Raw genomic sequence first — 17,162 nt, forward strand, 5'->3', positions numbered from 1 at the left:
TAAAGTACACAGTCTCCAGAAACTCCRTACCTCCGCTCGTTCCATTTGGGGCTGGATCATTCCTTTCAATGGATTCTAATTCTTGCATTGTGAGAAGCTATGGATAATCTTGCTTCACCTTCTCTATGCTATCCTTAAATGACAAACTCTACATCTCCCTTCAGCCATCTCTCTTCCAAAACAAGGACTCTTCCTCTGTTGCCTCCCTCCTCATACAGAAGTACTTCTACAGGTCGCTTGCCACCTTCTCTGTATCTTTTCTCCTCTTCACCTGCCTTTTTTCAGGTAGGGGAACACAGAAGGTCTCCAAAYGGGATTGCTCCAAGGATTTCTGCAGTGCAAAATACTGATTTTTAGCTTTGCTGTCTCATATCTCCCAGTATGACCCTTCAGTTTTGACCAGTACTCATGAAAGCCACCATTTATTCCTGACCTCCTTCAGTGTGAAAGGAACATCTTTCTTATCCTATGGTCGCTTAGTTATATTAAGAGCTTTCAGTGAGGGATGTGGTCACATTTATTTTTGGCAAAATCCCACAGGACTTTAGCAAGGGAACCCACACTGAGGCATGTGATCACTGTTGTCCTCTTGAAGAAATGTTGCTAGCCCCATTGTATCATATTTGATCAACTGAGTTTAATTCTCATCTGTAATCTCTTAGAAGTAAGGAAGTGCAAACACCTTCCTGGAGTTAGAGAAGAGCAAGCAAGCCAGCACACTAACCCTATGACTTGAGGACTCCAGGCGTTAGTCCCTCAGTTTGCTGGTGCAAGAATCACTCTGAATCTCTATTACAAAGGGTATCCTCCTCTCAGAGTCCCAAACTCAATAATCAGTCAGACATTTCTCCCTTCCAGAGCTGATCCCAATTTTCTCTCCAAGCCAGTGTGTCGGCCCTTAGCAGTGCCATCTCTCTAATACACTGCAGTCCACCTGAAGATGGAAGATAACCAGATAACTCTGGTCAACCTTGAGAAAGGCTTGGATAACCCAGCTTTCAGCTCCCAGGTAAATCTCCCTGTCCCCTCTTGTCTGGGCACAGGAAGCTGCTTAGGGTACCCTGCCTAATGATATTTTTCAGGGGGAGGAGGGGCTCTGTGAAGAACCTGATGATCCATATGGGAAGACCGAGGAGGAGAGGGGAAGAGAAGAGGAAGGCAGATACTCCTCTTACTGGAGGTAAAATCTCCCCTGGAGATGCACACAGCACTTTGCATGTAGGATATTTCCAGTCATCATATCAAGCTCTTGTACTGTCCAGGTGTCAAACCTGGACTGCAAGTAGCTGATTTGGGAGCAGTGTATGGTCATGCTGTATAGACAAGGTAGGATATATGGTTTTGTAAGGCGGCAGTGGTAAGTCTCTGTCCCCATAGCAGTATAGCCACCTACAGCAAGCCTCTTAATGTGCCCTGCGTTCTGGGGTGTACAGGGAGGTCTCCCCTGCAATAACAGGCCAGCTTTCTCCTCTTGGAGCAGGCAGTATAGCTACTAGAGGCCAAGGCACACCTGCACTGCCATACCRCTGCTGCAAATGCTGTCTAGGACGCAAGCTGATGATGCTGGTCATGATACAGCTCTGGTAGTTTTGGTCATGGAGTCTGGATCCATCTTCTGGGCCTCTCACATCTCTGCTGCTTTCTCAGGAAGGCCCTACACCCGGCATCCAAGGCAAAGCATTTCTGTAAGGCTCATGCCAAGGCAATACGGAAGGTCATCTTGGGACTCCTTTGTGTAGGTGAGGTCTCCTCAATGCTGAGGCCCCATTTCCATAACCTTTGGCTAGTGATGCTCCCAACCTCCAAGCACTGGGGAGCATCTCCCTTGARGTTGTATCTGTTCTCATCAGCCCCAATAGCTGCTTCTTTCTCCCCTCATCACTCGTGTCCTGTAAGGGCTACCTGTACCCCACTGTCCTTTTCCCTTTTCTACCCCTACCCAGGGGGTTTGCTGTTCCTCTTCTGCTCACTCTGTGTGCCCCCAAACAGTAGAGATGCTGTCACTGATGAGTCCCAGAGCCAGGCTGCTGGGGTGGTGCTCCCTAAGGTCTCCCCACACAGATAGGAGCCCTAAGGGAGGCCATGGAAAGAGGGTTGAGAGAACTGCACCTCAACATTGGGCCCAGTTAGTAGTATGATCCCATGATCCTATGGTCCTGCCGTTGCTGACTCTCAACATACCTTCCCCAGCCTACCTGTGCTACTTTGCTGCAGCCTGTTGGCTCAACTTCCAGCGAGCCCTCGCCTTGGTTGTTATGACTGCTCTGGTTGTCTTCTTCATGTGCTGGAGTCTCTTCCAGAAGCACTGTGGGGCAAAGGTATTGCAGCTCCTCAGACCCTGTCGGAAATGCTTCCAAAAGTCCTGGCCGTGGCTGAAATGGTGAGTCAGGAAGAGACAGGGCCACATTCCTCCTAAGGCCTGGATCCACGCTCACCTGGCTTCCCAGCCAGAGCTGGACTGGCATGACTGACAGCTGTTGGTGTTGGGCACTTGTCCTCGTACTGTGCAGGCACCTTGTGAATGACGAGGCATGGCCTAGCTTGGGGGGCAACACTAAAAGCTGTGGCAAAAATGGCTTACTGCCACCCCTCTACCTCAGTAGTGATCTCCATTATGGGAAGTTCAGCCAAATAGCAAGTGTGATGGCAATTTGCATCCCGCATTTATGTCTGAGCCCCAGTTTCATTAGATGCATGGCCCTTATGGTGGCATCTCCTGGACAATTAGCTCCTGAGCTTGTCCTGTGTCTGCTCCCCATGGTGACATCCTCTGCGACACAGCCTGGGATTTCCTTTGCAGGCTGCTGTGTGTGGTCCTCCTGGGCGGTCTGGTTGCATGGCTGGTTTTGGACACCTCCAGAAATCCGGAACAGCTTGTCTCATTTGCTGGTCTCTGCTTTTTGGTTCTGTTCCTGTTTGCCTGCTCAAAGCACCACAGCGCAGTAAGCATTTCAGATGTGGCTTAGCCATTGCTCCCCTCACTGGGTGTAACCACTCAGCAGTGAAAGCTGAGGAGGAAGTAGCCTACTGGCATCCTCTGACCACCCATCACTGAGGCAGAGGAGAAGCCCGTGGACTCCTCAAAGGAAGCAGAGGGGCCAGCAGGGCTCCTGGGCAGAGCTAGGAGCTGACAGACTGGGGAACAGAGACCAGGGTGAATGGCTGGAATCCCAAAGCCATTGCTCTGCTCTCCTTTTCACTGCTCATCTCAGGGCTCCCTCTTGGTACCTCCATCCTGTTTTGCTGCACATCCTTCATCCCTTCAGACCCAGCACCATGCTCTCTCATGGGTTTCAGGCAGGTGGAGGAGCACTCTGAATGGCTTGGGCAGAAGCAATTGAAATGAAGTCTCATTGACTTCCAACTCAACCCACTTAAATGTTTAGGGCAATCTCTCTACCCCCTTCCTCCAAACAGTTAGTAAAGAGCAAATTTTACTCTAGGGAATGTGTAATACTAGTCAGACAACTAGAAAATCTCTGTGTTCTTCTCCTAGGTAGGCCTGTTAGGTTATATTCCATCAGCCATTTCCTGAGTCCCAACGCCTCATTTTCTCCTTCCTCTATCAGCAACCTGTGCTTGCAGGTTTCTGTAACACTTTCTTTAGAAACATTCCTGTGACCATCACTCAGGGCACAATGTGATGATGTCTGTGATGTGCAATTGTTGACAGAGGCAGGAGACTGGAGAGGGAAGTCTGTAGGCTCTGCTAACATCTGAGTCCCCATTCTGCTCTTGTTCTCAGGTGTCCTGGAGAGCAGTTTTCTGGGGCCTTGTCCTGGAATTTTTACTTGGGCTCTTCATCCTCCGAACAACCCCTGGCATCCAAGCATTCCAGTGGCTGGGTGACCAGATCCAGGTACTGTCTGCTCAACACATCCTGTGCTTGTGCCCTCCAAGTAGCTCCCCTAGGATCAGCAAGAAAAGCCAAGGGTGGCATTGGGTTGAGAAGCTGCAGGGACTTCACACTCACAAAGGTTTTTATTTGGAAGTGGAGAAAAGCCCGCTCTTTTCTGCTTTTGTACAGCATCCTGGGTCCTTTGGTGCAGTGTCCATTGTGGGCTGGAGCAGTGCCCCATGGCTCAGAGACAGCCCACTAATATCCTCAGTTTAGGTTTCACAGGGTCRTTCATTATCTGTTGGGGCAATGAAYTGAGCTGAGGGGTTGAGGTGGGAGAACAGTTGCCTACTAAGTAGAAGTGAGACATTGGGAAAAGAGTTAATAGGGATAGCTGTCCTACCGTGTAATATCTCCACTTGCAGGTCTTCCTGAATTACACTACAGCTGGCTCCAGCTTCGTCTTTGGGAACACGCTCATTGGAGAAATCTTTGCCTTTCAGGTCAGCTTGAGGAATGGGATATAGGGAGGGAGAGGAGAGCCTGGTTTTCTTCCAGTTTGGGTATTTGAAGAGCATGGAGCTGAATGCAACTATGGTTGCTAGACCAGATCTCAAATAGGTCCAGGACAGGTCTCCTTCAGCCTTGTACCCACCCACGGATCTCCTCGGTGCCCTGGGGAATTTGCACTGAGAACTGATCCGCATCATCCCTGCCAGGCATGACCAGTGCTGTGGTGCTTGGAGTGCATGGGTTGGCCCATGTCCAGTGCTACTATGCAACACCACAGCATGGTCAGCTCAAGGAGTGGGGAGCCCTGGTCCCTAAGTGTACTTAGATGTGCTGCTCAACTCCTCTTTAATCCTGTGCCCTGGTGCCTTGCCTGCAGACTCTGCCCATCATTGTTTTCTTCAGCTGTGTCATGTCCATCCTCTACTACCTCGGCATCATGCAGTGGCTCATTCTCAAGGTAGGGCCTCACACCAGACTTTGATACGATGATTGAAAAAAGGACCTGCAGAATGTCTCATGAAAATTGGGATGATACTAATCTGGGGTGATTTGTCCTCCTAAAATGATAGACACACAATCCCTCTTTCTTTCACGTCTTCCTGAGAAAACCAAGCCCTTGGGTTGATGTTGCTTGTGGTCTGTGGGCCTTGATGTTGTTATGTGCTCTGGGAACASTTCCCAAGATCACCTCTGTGCAGCTTGGGGAGGGCAGGTTGGAGAGCTGGATGCTGCCCACTCTGCAGGGGAGCACAGCAGAGGTGACAGGAGCCTTTTTGAAGCTGGTGGCCTTGTCTTTCCCCAGATCTCCTGGGTGCTTCAGGTCTCGATGGGCACCACTGCCACTGAGACCCTGAGTGTGGCAGGAAACATTTTTGTGGGACAGGTAAGCAACCTGGGGAGGAGATCTAGTTCCTCAGCCCTTGCACTAAACCTGCCACAGAGAAAGCATCTTCTCCTCCCTTCCCCGAAGACCTGCAGCCCTGTGTGGCCTTGCCTTGAGGACGGCAGAGGTTTTCTGTCTTGCAGACTGAATCCCCGCTGCTCATCCGCCCATACCTTGCAGACATGACCAGTTCAGAAATCCATGCTGTGATGACTGGTGGCTTTTCCACCATAGCAGGCAGTGTGATGGGAGCCTACATTTCTTTTGGGGTGAGTGCATGAGTAGGTGTGTGTCACATGCTCCCTACGTGGGAGCCCTGGTATACAAGAACCACCCAAAACTTGCTAGGGAGACCCCCTTCAGGTGCCCAGTAGTCCCCTTCAGTGAGCATGGTGAAGGAAGAGTGCATCCATGTCCAGCCTCATCTTCACTGGTCTGGCAAAAAATGGGGCACCCTACTGCATCAAATGAACTGCCATGGGACCCTCCTTGTGTGTCCTTGTACAGAGACCTGCACAAATCTTTTAATTGAATCACACAATAATTTAACCTGGAAGGACTCAGGACCCTCTGATCCATCTTCTGCCCAGAGCAGGGCTGGTGGCAAAGCCTGACCAGGGTAGTAAGGGCCTTGTCTAGTTTGGTAGTGAAAATCCTCATGGATGGAGATTTCCTCCAGCTCTCTGGTACATTGCATGGCTGTCCCAGTGATGGAGAACATATTTGCATTATGTCCAGCTGGAATTTCCCTACTGTAATGTGTACCATTGCCTCTACTCCTTTCACTAGGCACCTCCAAGAAGCATCCATCTGTCTTCTCCATAGCCCACTTTTAGGTAGTTGGAAATACCAGTTAGGATCCCCCTCCCCTCAGCCTTCTCTTCTCCCAGCTAAAAAAGTCCAGCTCCTTCAGCATCTACTTGAAGGTCCTGTGCCCTGACCATCTTGGGGATCCTTTGCTGGACTCTCTCCAGTTCATCAGTCTCTCAAAACTGGGCACAGTATCCTGATGTGGCCTCATCAGTGCTCCGTAATGAGGAATAATGCTTCCCCTCAACCTACTGGCAGGGATCCTTCTAATTAAACATTAGTTAGTCTCTTTAAACATAAAGCTAAGGGTGAAAGATCAGGGAAATAAGAAATAATCACCCAGAGGTCAGAGGAGGAGTGAGAAGAGGCGATTACTGTAATGTTCCACTCCTGCTGGAAGCTTGGCTGCTCGTCAGCAGGTAAAGGTTCACAAAGTTGCACAAACTATTGCTCTGATACTGATAAAAAGGGACAAGGAAGGAACAGGAATAATCAAGATGAGGTCAAATAGCAAGAGAGATTAATGTCTCCAGGGACATGATAGTTATGGCTCCAGCAACACTTCCATCCAGGCAAGTTGCCCTAAGCATTGTGTATAGGCAAGACAGGGAAAAAGAGAGACATTATGCCACTCTGATGAGCCAGCTGAGCAAACAGAGAGCCCTGAACTGCTCCAAGCATTGCTCACCCATGCCAGCCCTGTGCTAGGGGCACCCCAGGGTGGCACATCGTGCAGCACAGCCTTGCACAGAGATGCCAGGTCTGAGTGCATGGTCTGCACGTTGCAGATAGACGCAGCGTCGCTGATTGCAGCCTCCGTGATGGCTGCACCCTGCGCTCTCGCCATGTCCAAACTTGTCTACCCTGAAGTTGAAGAGTCCAAGTTCAAGGGCAAAGAAAACATCCGCCTTTCCTGTGGGTGAGTGGGGGCAGAGGGATGAAGGAGTGGGACTGCACTTCTCCAGCCAGACCAGGGAACCTGTGGGGACAATTTGGGGGTAGGTGCAAGTATCATGAGGAATTCAAGGTTGGGAGAGCCTGTGTGATGTGTGGACAGTGTGGTACATCCAGGGACCAAGAGCTGATCTTGAGTGGAGGATGCCTGGCCATATGAGCCCATCAGGCTCTTTTCCCTTGCAGGGAGGAGAGGAACATCCTGGAAGCTGCTGGCAATGGGGCTGCTGCCTCGGTGGGGCTTGTGGCTAACATCGCAGCCAACCTCATTGCTTTCTTGGCAGTGCTGGAGTTTATCAATGCCACATTGCGCTGGTTTGGGGAGATGGTGGACATCGAGGGGCTCTCCTTCCAGGTATCTACTGCTGGCCTGAAGGCAGCTCATGGTCCTCACCCTGCCAGATCCCCCATCCACGGTGTCCCTCCATCCCCACTGCTGCCCACTGCCTCAGTAGACTGCTGAGACCCTTTCTTGGTCAACTTTCACCTTGTTGAGTGCTACAGGTGAAATCCTGGCTACAGGTGCCCACGCTGGGAGTTAATGCAGATGGTCAGCTGTTAATGGTCAGAGTTAATTCCTTCTGGGATGCTCTTCCCAGGTGATCTGCTCCTATGTCCTCATGCCAGTGGCCTTTCTCATGGGGGCAGACTGGGCAGACTCGCCGCTGGTGGCTGAGCTCTTGGGGATCAAGATCTTCTTGAACGAGTTTGTGGCATACCAGCAGCTGGCCACGTACAAGAAGAACCGACTGTCAGGCCTGGAAGAGTGGGATGGGACCCGGAAGCAATGGATATCTGTGAGAGGCACCTGCCATCCTGTCGGGCACAGGGCGGGAATGGTGCCTAGTGAAATGGGCACAAATGGATGATGGTGTTGGGATGGGAGGACAGCTCTGGCCAGCTAGACTTGAATGTCCAGCTCACTTGGTGGGCACATGGTCATCTGAAGCAGTCAGTGAAGTCCTTTTCCATTTCTCCTGCTCTCCAGTGGGGCATATCATGGTGTTATAGGGTCTTGCCATACCCGTTCTGTTCTCAGCCCAGCCTGTTCCACAGGCAGGCAGCCCAACACCTGCCTCCTTGCTCCCAGAAAAGTCTGGAGGAGAAAAGGCAAGGTTGGGGGGGGGGCTCATCTCCATCCTGCCCAACTGGGCTGGGAGCTACATCACAGTGCTCATCTCTGGGTGCTGTGGGCCTACTGGGGCTGTTCCTGTGCTGAGGTGACCATCCCTTGCTGCTGTGTCCTGCAGGAGCGAGCTGAGAGCATCACCACCTTTGCACTCTGTGGATTTGCCAACCTCAGCTCCATCGGGATCATGCTGGGAGGCCTGAGTGAGTACAACCCACATCTAGAGTCCCTGAGTGCAACCAGTGTTCAGGGTCCCTGAGCATGGGGCAGTGGGATCCCAGGCATTGGGAGCACACAGTCAGCTGTGGTAGGAGGCATTTGCCATCTGTGAGCCACTGTGTCCATCTCTGCCAGCACACAGAAAAAAAATGGGACTCTCATGAGGTGGTAAGGGTGATTTTTGCACCTCACTCAAAGGTGAGGGCCATGGCACAACCCACCAGTCCAGGTGCTACCAAGTCATAGGGACAAAGGGCAGCACAATCAATGCCGACAGCACTGGATCAAACACCGATGGGTGCAGGATGCACAGTGTTCTGCCAGCACCCACCTCCACCAGTGCTGGCAGACAGCATGTCAGTCCCTGGTGGAAAGATTGTGATGTCTCCAAGGCACCATGTTAGAGAAGCAGTTCCCAGGACAGAGCCTCACATGGCAGAGGGAACCCGGGGATGCATCCCCTTTTGCAGCTGCTCCTAACCTAGGGCAGAGTGAGGGCAAGGGTCCAGCTGAGCCCAGTCTCTGCTTTGCCCGCAGCCTCCATGGTACCCCAGCGCAAGGGTGACTTTGCCTCCATAGTGCTGCGAGCCCTGCTCACTGGCATCTGCGTCTCCATGCTCAACGCTTGCCTAGCAGGTAGGTCCTTGCTCACTGCAGTGCAGCCCCAGAGGGCAGCTGAGAGTCAAGAAAGGGCTGGGAAGGGGCATGCAGAAGGGTGAAACCCCCTGTAAATGCATGTGACAGGATGGGGATGGCTGGCCTGCCCTTCCCATGGCCCTGCTAGGGCTTCCAAAACCCCTTGCTAGAGCTTCCAAAAGCCCCTGCTCTCCTCACAGCTCTGCCAGGGCTTCCCAGATGCCCCTTTGCTTCCCCCTAGCTCTGCAGGGGTCCCCCACCCTCACCAGGGCTGAGATCAGGATATTTTGAGKGTGGGTTCTGTGGCACTGCAAGGAGCTCCTTGGGGTCACAGCTGCAGCTGCTTGTGGGGGGTGTAGGGGACRTGCAAGCCAAGTCCAGGTACAGGATTTGCAAGCATGGTCCGAGAGCCCCAACCACAAGGTCCTGTCCCCCAGGCCTCCTTTACGTGCCAACAGAGATGAGTGACTGCGTGACGTTCCTCAGCAACACCAACTTCAGCTCCACCAGCTATGCCATATACACATGCTGCAAGCAGCTCTTTGCCAGGTGGGTGCATGGCCAGGCCACAGGAGGCATATGCTGTATGACCCTATCTAGGGATCCACATGTGTCAGGGTCACAGCCACAGCCAGATGGTGGACCTTACAGCTTGTCCAGGTATTCCATCTTCTTCACCCTCACATCCTACAACTCTGTGCCACAGCATGGCTGGCACCCAGCAATGTGGCTCTCCTGCTGGGAAGACATGATGAATGGGCAGCCTGGATAAGGATTCAAATACTTGGCTTCAAGGTGGCAGGTGAAGAAGGGGGGCAGCTTGCCCTGACTATGTCTCTCTCCTCTTCCAGCTCATTGCTTGAGGAGAATGGGACCCTTTCCTTCAAGGATCCCTGGGCAGGGGTGGAGGAGACCATGCCGTACCTAATCCAGTGCTGTGGACACTACAACCACACAGCATGTGCAGACTGAGCCTAGCCTTGTTGCAGCACCCAAAGGTGCAGGCAGATGCCTGCTCTGTGGTAAAAGGCCTGCAAGCACCAGGATCTGCCAGGCCTACACCCAAAGGCAAAAAAATCCCCAGCACAGACCCACGCACCTGTACTTCTCTCCTCTGMCCTGGTGATGCCACATAGTACTGTGAGCCTTGCAACCCACGCTGAGGTATTGGCCTTGCAGATGGGGAGGACAGCTCCCTAATAAATGAGGAAAATCACCATGCACTCACCATGAGCCCTCTGTGTTGCTCTCTGGCACTCAACCGCGCTTTCCTGTAGGGGACAGGGTGTGGGATGCTTTGCTCAGGCTGTACTCTGCAACTGGAGCTCCCTGCAGCTGATGTTTGCTGCAGATCTTGCGAGATGACCCTCTGCCAGATGCCACCTCCAGGAACTGGTTCCACCCACCTTCTTCTCCCCAAGGGGTGAGGATAAGGATAGAGCCCCATCCTTCCCCAAACGCAAGCCACACCATCTTGCCCCATTTGGGTGCCACAGAGGTGGCCCTAGACCCCCAGCAGGGAGCCGCGGCATCTTTTCTGTACAGACCACAGCAGAGGGAAACAGGCCAGTCCTTCTTGCTTTATTGCACTCGAGCACAGCTGTTTGCCACTGCGGCCACATATGTACATCGTTATTTTACAATGACCTGACAGCAAGCACCAGGGCCCCAGAACATGCCGTACTCCCGACCTGATGCATTCCCTCCTCTGCTGGAAGCCACATTTGGGATGGAACATCAATGCCCTCATGACTCTTACAGGGTGGTATCACATACCAAACCCCATTCTCCAGAGCCCTAGAAAATGTGAGGCTCTACAGTGAGACAGGAGCAGGTAGATCTGGGACAAGAGCTCTTAGCAAGTGTCACTGCAGCAAACGCTGCGAGTTGCCACATTCTGCTGGCTATTGTGCACCTTGACGAGCTAATGGGTTTGACGGAGGCTTGATTCAACTCAGGGCACTTTACTTTCCAGCCTGAGCACCACTGCCCATCCATTGCTGCCTCCTGCCATGGCCAGAAGTCTTTAAGTCCACTCGGCACCATCCTTTGCAGGTGCACAGGGCAGACAAGCTGGCAGCGGAGCTGCTGCTTCCACTGGGGTATGACACAGGGCGTTACAGGGGTGGAACTAAGTAAGGGTGTCTGGGTAGTGTTACATGGCCAGGCAGGGTTTGCATATGGCAAACAGGCAAGGGGTGTCAAGAACTTAGTAAGCTGAAGGAGCAGGCCAAAAGGCCATATGTGGCACAGCAGCCCTCAGCATGCAGGGGAGGCCTCCCCCAGCTCCTGGGTGCCCTGTGTGAGGTAGAGCAGCCTTACTGTGGCATGGCTGGCACCCACTGGCAGCACCAYCAGCCCAGCCTCAGCATCCACCCTGTAACAGGGCAGGATGCCCCAGGGACCTTGTGATGCTTGCCCCAGGGTGTAGGAAGAGGGTAGGAGTGCAGAGGGAGGCAAGGGAGCAAACCCCTATTGCCATGCAGCCGCCAGCACTGGTACCAACACCGGCATCATCCCACATGACAGGTTCCCCAAACAAAAGCAGCAAAGAAGCACAAGAGCTGCAGCTTGCCACTAAAATCACCTGCAGCGATACGTGTTGCCTTTTTCCAGTGCTTTGTACGGCAAATGGGACCAGGTGGGCCCTGTTTGGGTTTGCATCCTTGACATGAAGCGCCAGCAGGGTTTGACTCGTTGTCTACAGGGAGGACACTAAGGGGGTTATGTGCAGTGGCATGTGTTGGGGGAAGACAAAGATGCTGCGAGGCAGAACAGCCTAGGCTGCCAGTCACCTTGGCAAGCGTTGGGGACACTGCCAGAAGGGGGCCTTGTAGATCAGCTTGGCACAGACAAAGCCCAAGGGAGCAGGGCTGATGGCCCCTGCCTTGAGCACACAAGGGCAAGGCACCAGCGCTGGGCTTAAGAAAGCTAAATGGACAGTCAAGAGAGGAAAGCAAGCCTCACCACACAGGGCAGCCCCACAGGCTCCACCATTGGTGGTAGCTTATGTTAAAGAGGTAATAAGACAGCAACCGTGGGCCAGCGCTGTAATGCCCACAGCTCTGCAGGCCCTGCTGTGAATCCAGCCAGGTCGCTCTTTCACTAGCACACCACAAACAACACAAATGCTACGAGCCAGAGCAGGAGCCGAAGGAAGGAGAGTGGCGACAGCGGCTGCCAACTGAGGTCTCCCCCTTCCCAATGGGGTGCGCAGGTGCACACTGCCTTCTGGCTGCTTTTGCTCAGGGCCGGAGCAGAGAGTCCCAGMGGAGGCGGCTCTAGCTACTGAGGGTGGCCGGTCTCTCCAGATCYGAGTTTGGAGGCTGCCTGGGCCTCCCCCAATTCTCCCGCTTTCCGGGAGCTCTTGGGGCTCACAGCAGCCTTGCGGGTGCCCTGGGGACTTGCCAGGCCCTTCTTTGGAAGCTGAGGGCTGGACTGGGCAGACTTCCTGCCCATGGAGGGGCTCTTGGAGCCCTTGGGCTTGGCTGGCTCCAGAGTCTTCAGGCCGAGGATGGTGCAGTAGTGGTTGCACTGGTGAGTAGCTGCAAATTGCTCCAACAGGGATGGGAAGCAGCTTTCCTTCAGCCCCTGGTACCTGTCAATACAGTCACACTCAGCCCTGACTCACGCAAGACCTCCCACTTGCCTTTATTCTCCAGTGCCAGTAGCTCTTTCTTCTGGCCCACCAGCCAGGAGTGACTCGAGATAACTGGGTCCAGCCTTGCAGAGCTCCTGGACACTGGCTAGCGAAGATGGAGCCCAGCTGTGCTCACCGCCGCACTGTTTCTTTTGCAACGCAAGCAGCAGAGCTACAGACTGCTTGGGCTGCTGTGAGACAGCAGCTGGAGGGTCACTTACCCTTTCAGATTGGTAGCTATCCTCACGTTGGTCATCTTCCATCCCACCCCTGTAATGAAACAGAGAACAACTGGTCTCAGCCCAGACAAGGATGCTCAGCACCAGTGCCAAAGGCAGGCCCATCGCCCCTGGAGCAGGGATGACCTGATTATGGCACAGAGGCCTAAGCTGGGGCTTTTCCTCCTCCTTTCACAAGTCACAGTGTGGGGAGGAGCCACAYGAATCAGGCAGGAGATCCCATTACCTTCCATGTCAGTCACAAGGATGTTTCCATTCGTCCACTGGTAGACCCAATGCTGGAAGGTGCAGCACTTGAGCACAATCTCTGAGGTGCCCCTTGYCACCAGGCTGCCATCTCTCTCGGTGACACAGTACTGCTCGCAGGGCCCCCCCAGATCCTCCTCCACCGTGGCATAGGGGATGTTGTTAGCCGGCCGGTAAATCAGGTACAGAGGTATTATCCTGCACAGCACAACACAGTTGGGGTTGGCACCAGCTCACAAGCTCTCCCATCTCATCAAGTGGAGACTTACACCAGCCATTTGCAAGCACAGCCTTCTCTTCCACCTCTCCCACTCTGCTCCCCAAGCCAAGCTCCAGCACATCTGCCAGAGTCAGAAATCAGCCTGCCAGTCCCTGGCACAGTTCTTCAACCTCCCACAACTTCCCTGGGTTCGACTTCCTTAACATGCCTAGGTATTGGGTTCCTCCCTTGGGCTTGATGCGCAGTAGGATGGGAGAAGAGCGCACCACCCTTTGGGATCTCCCCAGCTCCCATGGGGAACCCTCCCTATCATCCAGCTGCTTCACCCTGCTACCAGGCCAACAGAGCATCACAATACCCTACTTACTCAGGCACTGCTCCAAAATCGGGGACAGCTCGTGCCTCAGCAGCAAAGATTTTGCAGTACTCTCGACTGGAGTTCTGGATTTTACATTCCTGGGGATTCAAGCAAAAGAGTCAGAGCCTTTTCCTGCTTCACATCAGCTAGGCAGCCAGTGCCCAAACCTCCCTGGGACTCCCCACCTCACAAGGCATCCTGTGGTAGCACTACCAGTCTGTTCCCTGTCCTGGCAGATGAATGACAAGTGACAGGAATCCTACAAGCAACTCTGTGCTGCTCAGGGAGAAGAGCTGAAGCCAGGAACAACAAGTACAGTGCCAGCCCTGCTGGGACAAGGCTCAGCCCATCCAGAGCATTTGAAAAGTTTAAGGAAATAAAGAAATTGGAAGCAGAGCTGAGGACTGTGGCTCATACAGACAAGGAAGGAGTGCAGGAGGAAAGCAGAGGGCACCCAGAGCCCCAGATTGCCCCACAAGAGTGGGAAGCTGCTGTGCCCACCTGGATGGTGATATCATAGTTCTTCTCGATGAGGCTGTTCTCATTCTTGGTCCCAAAGACAATGAAATTGTGCACTTTGATGACGCAGGTCCGACCAGACTCAAAGACAGGCTCCAGGCCATAGATGGCCCTGGCGCGGCAGGCTTTGCGCAGGAAGCCGGCACCCACTTCCATGTCCTCACTCACAACACGCCCGAAGAACTTATCCCCCCAGTAGCCTGAGTCAGCCAAGCCTTTTGCAAACACCATGGGTGTCATCTCGATCTCCTCACCAACTGATGGAGGGAAGAGCTGGTGAGCAGGGACACAGCAGGCATGCCTTGCCCCTGCCACTGAGCTGCCTGCATCCACGCAGCAAGAGGTGGTGGCTGCAGCAGCACTCATAGCTCATCAGCAGATTGCCCTTACCTTCAATCTCTTCCCGCAAGATAAATCCTGAAAGAACTGCAGGAGACACAAGGCAGGAGAGCAGTCAGGGTCCTGTCAGGATGCCACCCAGCCCCATTGCCCATGCAATTTTATGTGAAGGGATCACAAAAAAAGATGTCCTGAATCACTCAAATTAATACGGGCAAGTCTGCCTTGGAAAGCATCTTCTGCTCTACTCAAGGCCTGGGCTTGGCATCTCAATGGGACCCCAAAAAGAGAGTACTTCTGAGTCAGAACTAACTGATGGGCACTCTGCAGAGAACAGCACCATGGTCCAACCRGATGTCACTCCCTCCTCTGCAGAGTTCAGGCCCTTCACACCCTTGCAGTGCTCTTGTCCAGGCTCAGAGTGCATCCCACAATCATTTGGGTTGCCTTCTCCCTGATGCTAAACCCAGGCCACCCAGCCCAAATCTATGCCCACTCCCACCAGGCTTGCCTCTACACTGTCCCAAGGAGAACTGATCCCAAGGTGAGATTTGCTGCTCGGAGGTGGAGCACACCTTGGAGAGGTGGTATTACAGGGCTTGCAGAGTTCCCTCTCCATGACCCACCACCAAGCCTTTTCCAGGCCCCTCTGTGCCATCCCATTGTACATCCAGGTAGCTAAGAGAGCTGCCCAGGCTGCTAAGGATTTCTCACCTTCTGGGCTGAGCAGAAAATCAGTGGAGTCAGTGCCGTACTCATTGCTTATCACGCACCGGTAGACCCCACAGTCCTTCTGGGATGCCTGCACAATAGCCAAGGCTGCCTGGCCCTCGTCACCAGCACTGCAAGTAATCAAAACATCATGTCAGCCCTATCATAGGCTAGTACACTTTCATGGTCACCACAGTCTCCAGCAAATTGCAAAAGGGCTAGAAAGAAAGCAAACCCTGCTGAGAAAAGGAACTTCACTTCCCAGCTAGCCCAAGGGCATGTGGGAAGGCAGCAGGGTCCCAGCTGTTCCCCCAGCACATCATGGCATTAGGAGGTCTGCCCTGCAGTACAGAGATGCATGTCTTCACAGTAAATCCTGGCTGCAGCTGAGCTGCAACCCCACACTCATACCCAGTAAAGGAACTAGTCTCTGAGCATGGCTGAGATCAAGGCCGTACTTGGGCTACTAAATCCTTGTCTGGATAGCATCGCTGGAAGCCAAACAGGCACAGAGGTGTAAAGCTTCCTGCTACATTTCAACCAATTCATGAGCAAGGGCAGATRCTACTTCCCATCCCGCAGCCTTTCTCTCTCCAAAGGATTGGTAGAGCATGAGCTTTATATCAGCAGGCTGTTGATCTGCTCCAGTCTGTAGCACCAAGCTTTGGGCTGGCAATTCCTCTTAGCCAAAGACGATGACGAACTGCACAGGGAAGAGGTGGGAGCCTCCCCCTGAGTCTTGCTGGCTGAGCTGGCTGCATTCCCTGTTCAGACAGAAGGAAATGGTTGCTCCTCCATCTGCCCCAGTTCAAGTATCTGCTGCAGGGGACAGTTTGTGCCCCAAATGCACCTCTTTCTACCTGCTCACTATAAAGGGAGCTCAGGTGACTTTCAGATGTATTAGGCAAATCCCATCCAATGTGGATGATGTTACTACACAAGTCATTGCTTGCCTAGGCTTGAGAACAAAGAGCTTTCCCTATTATATTCAAAGGAATATCCAGAACACAGTATGCCACCCAGAAGTCTGAAAATGCTCTCCAAGCACAAGGGCCATGCCAAAGGTGGAGAGGGCATGGCCGGAACTTGTTTTTCTCCATTGACACTTACCAGAGTTGCTTGTATGGATGTGCCTGCGAGGGTGCAGCAAGTAGACCCTCCAGGCACTGCCACCAGCATCACATATATCACTAGGGGTCCYAGTTTTTATCTCACACCCAGCTCTTAAACTCTGAGATGCGCACAGTACTTTCCCTGCCCTCCCCAGGCTCGGCTTCAACCTCTGCCCTCCTCAGAGCTTTGCTATTCAAAGCATCAGCCCCCAAATCACAGCCAGACTTTGGATGGAGTATCAACAGGACAAGTAGGGCAGCCATTCCACATCCAGGCAAGCCTTCCCTCCCAGGGCACTGCCATTATAGAGTTCACAACGTCCTGTGCCATGCAATGCRCTTCCCATGCAGCCTTAACAGAAGAGGCACCTTCACCCCAATAGGCATGAGGGCCAGAGCTGTATTTAACATGCACAAAGACTAAAATAAAGCAGAGCTGGCAGGTTACCTCCTTCGAGTTTCTGCTACAGGGATCTCGTCCTTGTACCACATCAGCTTAGAATCGCTCAAAATATTGAAGAACTGGCACCAAAGTTTCAGGTTTCCTGATGCATCGGAAAATTGTTCTGCCCTGATCTTACGAATCACCTGTGGAGCTAACGACAGGGTGCAAAGAGACCGATGGTGAGATACACAATGCTGGTTGCAGCTCTGGAGACAAGCCAGCCAGCCCCAGCACTGCTGCTTAGGACTTATGTGTTGGGTACCACATGTACATCAACACACTCTTCACAAGGAAGGTCTCAGAGCTCTGTTTGGATAAATACAATGGAATAAAAGTAGTACAAATGAATTC

At 52.9% G+C, this 17,162-nt stretch overlaps 2 protein-coding genes across 4 annotated transcripts in view; one reads left to right on the plus strand and one right to left on the minus strand.

Annotated features, from left to right (window-relative positions):
- The first annotated feature begins 940 nt into the window (after positions 1-940).
- On the plus strand, positions 941-9,954 carry LOC146598204 (sodium/nucleoside cotransporter 2-like). The gene is made up of 17 exons (XM_085300753.1): positions 941-1,009; positions 1,083-1,180; positions 1,648-1,739; positions 2,191-2,380; positions 2,801-2,942; positions 3,746-3,859; positions 4,264-4,341; positions 4,728-4,808; positions 5,154-5,234; positions 5,378-5,503; positions 6,833-6,963; positions 7,185-7,353; positions 7,598-7,795; positions 8,249-8,330; positions 8,884-8,982; positions 9,420-9,531; positions 9,834-9,954. The coding sequence occupies exons 1-17, from the start codon at positions 941-943 to the stop codon at positions 9,952-9,954; spliced, it is 1,983 nt and encodes a 660-aa protein (XP_085156879.1).
- Positions 9,955-10,542: 588 nt separating this feature from the next.
- The window catches only part of ALPK3 (alpha kinase 3), a 34,160-nt gene continuing 27,540 nt past the window's right edge, over positions 10,543-17,162 (minus strand). For all 3 annotated transcript variants that reach the window (XM_085300688.1, XM_085300686.1, XM_085300687.1), the window contains 8 exons: positions 16,815-16,962; positions 15,258-15,385; positions 14,595-14,630; positions 14,187-14,461; positions 13,695-13,783; positions 13,088-13,305; positions 12,844-12,892; positions 10,543-12,580 (listed from right to left, as the gene is read on the minus strand). In XM_085300688.1, the coding sequence (XP_085156814.1) occupies positions 12,268-12,580; positions 12,844-12,892; positions 13,088-13,305; positions 13,695-13,783; positions 14,187-14,461; positions 14,595-14,630; positions 15,258-15,385; positions 16,815-16,962 (1,256 nt within the window). In that variant the 3' untranslated portion in view covers positions 10,543-12,267. The remainder of the gene's footprint in view (positions 12,581-12,843; positions 12,893-13,087; positions 13,306-13,694; positions 13,784-14,186; positions 14,462-14,594; positions 14,631-15,257; positions 15,386-16,814; positions 16,963-17,162) is intronic.

Source organism: Rhea americana, unplaced genomic scaffold (genome assembly GCF_003343005.1).
Source record: "Rhea americana isolate MKP2758 unplaced genomic scaffold, rheAme1 scaffold_168, whole genome shotgun sequence".
Lineage (NCBI taxonomy): Eukaryota > Metazoa > Chordata > Aves > Rheiformes > Rheidae > Rhea > Rhea americana.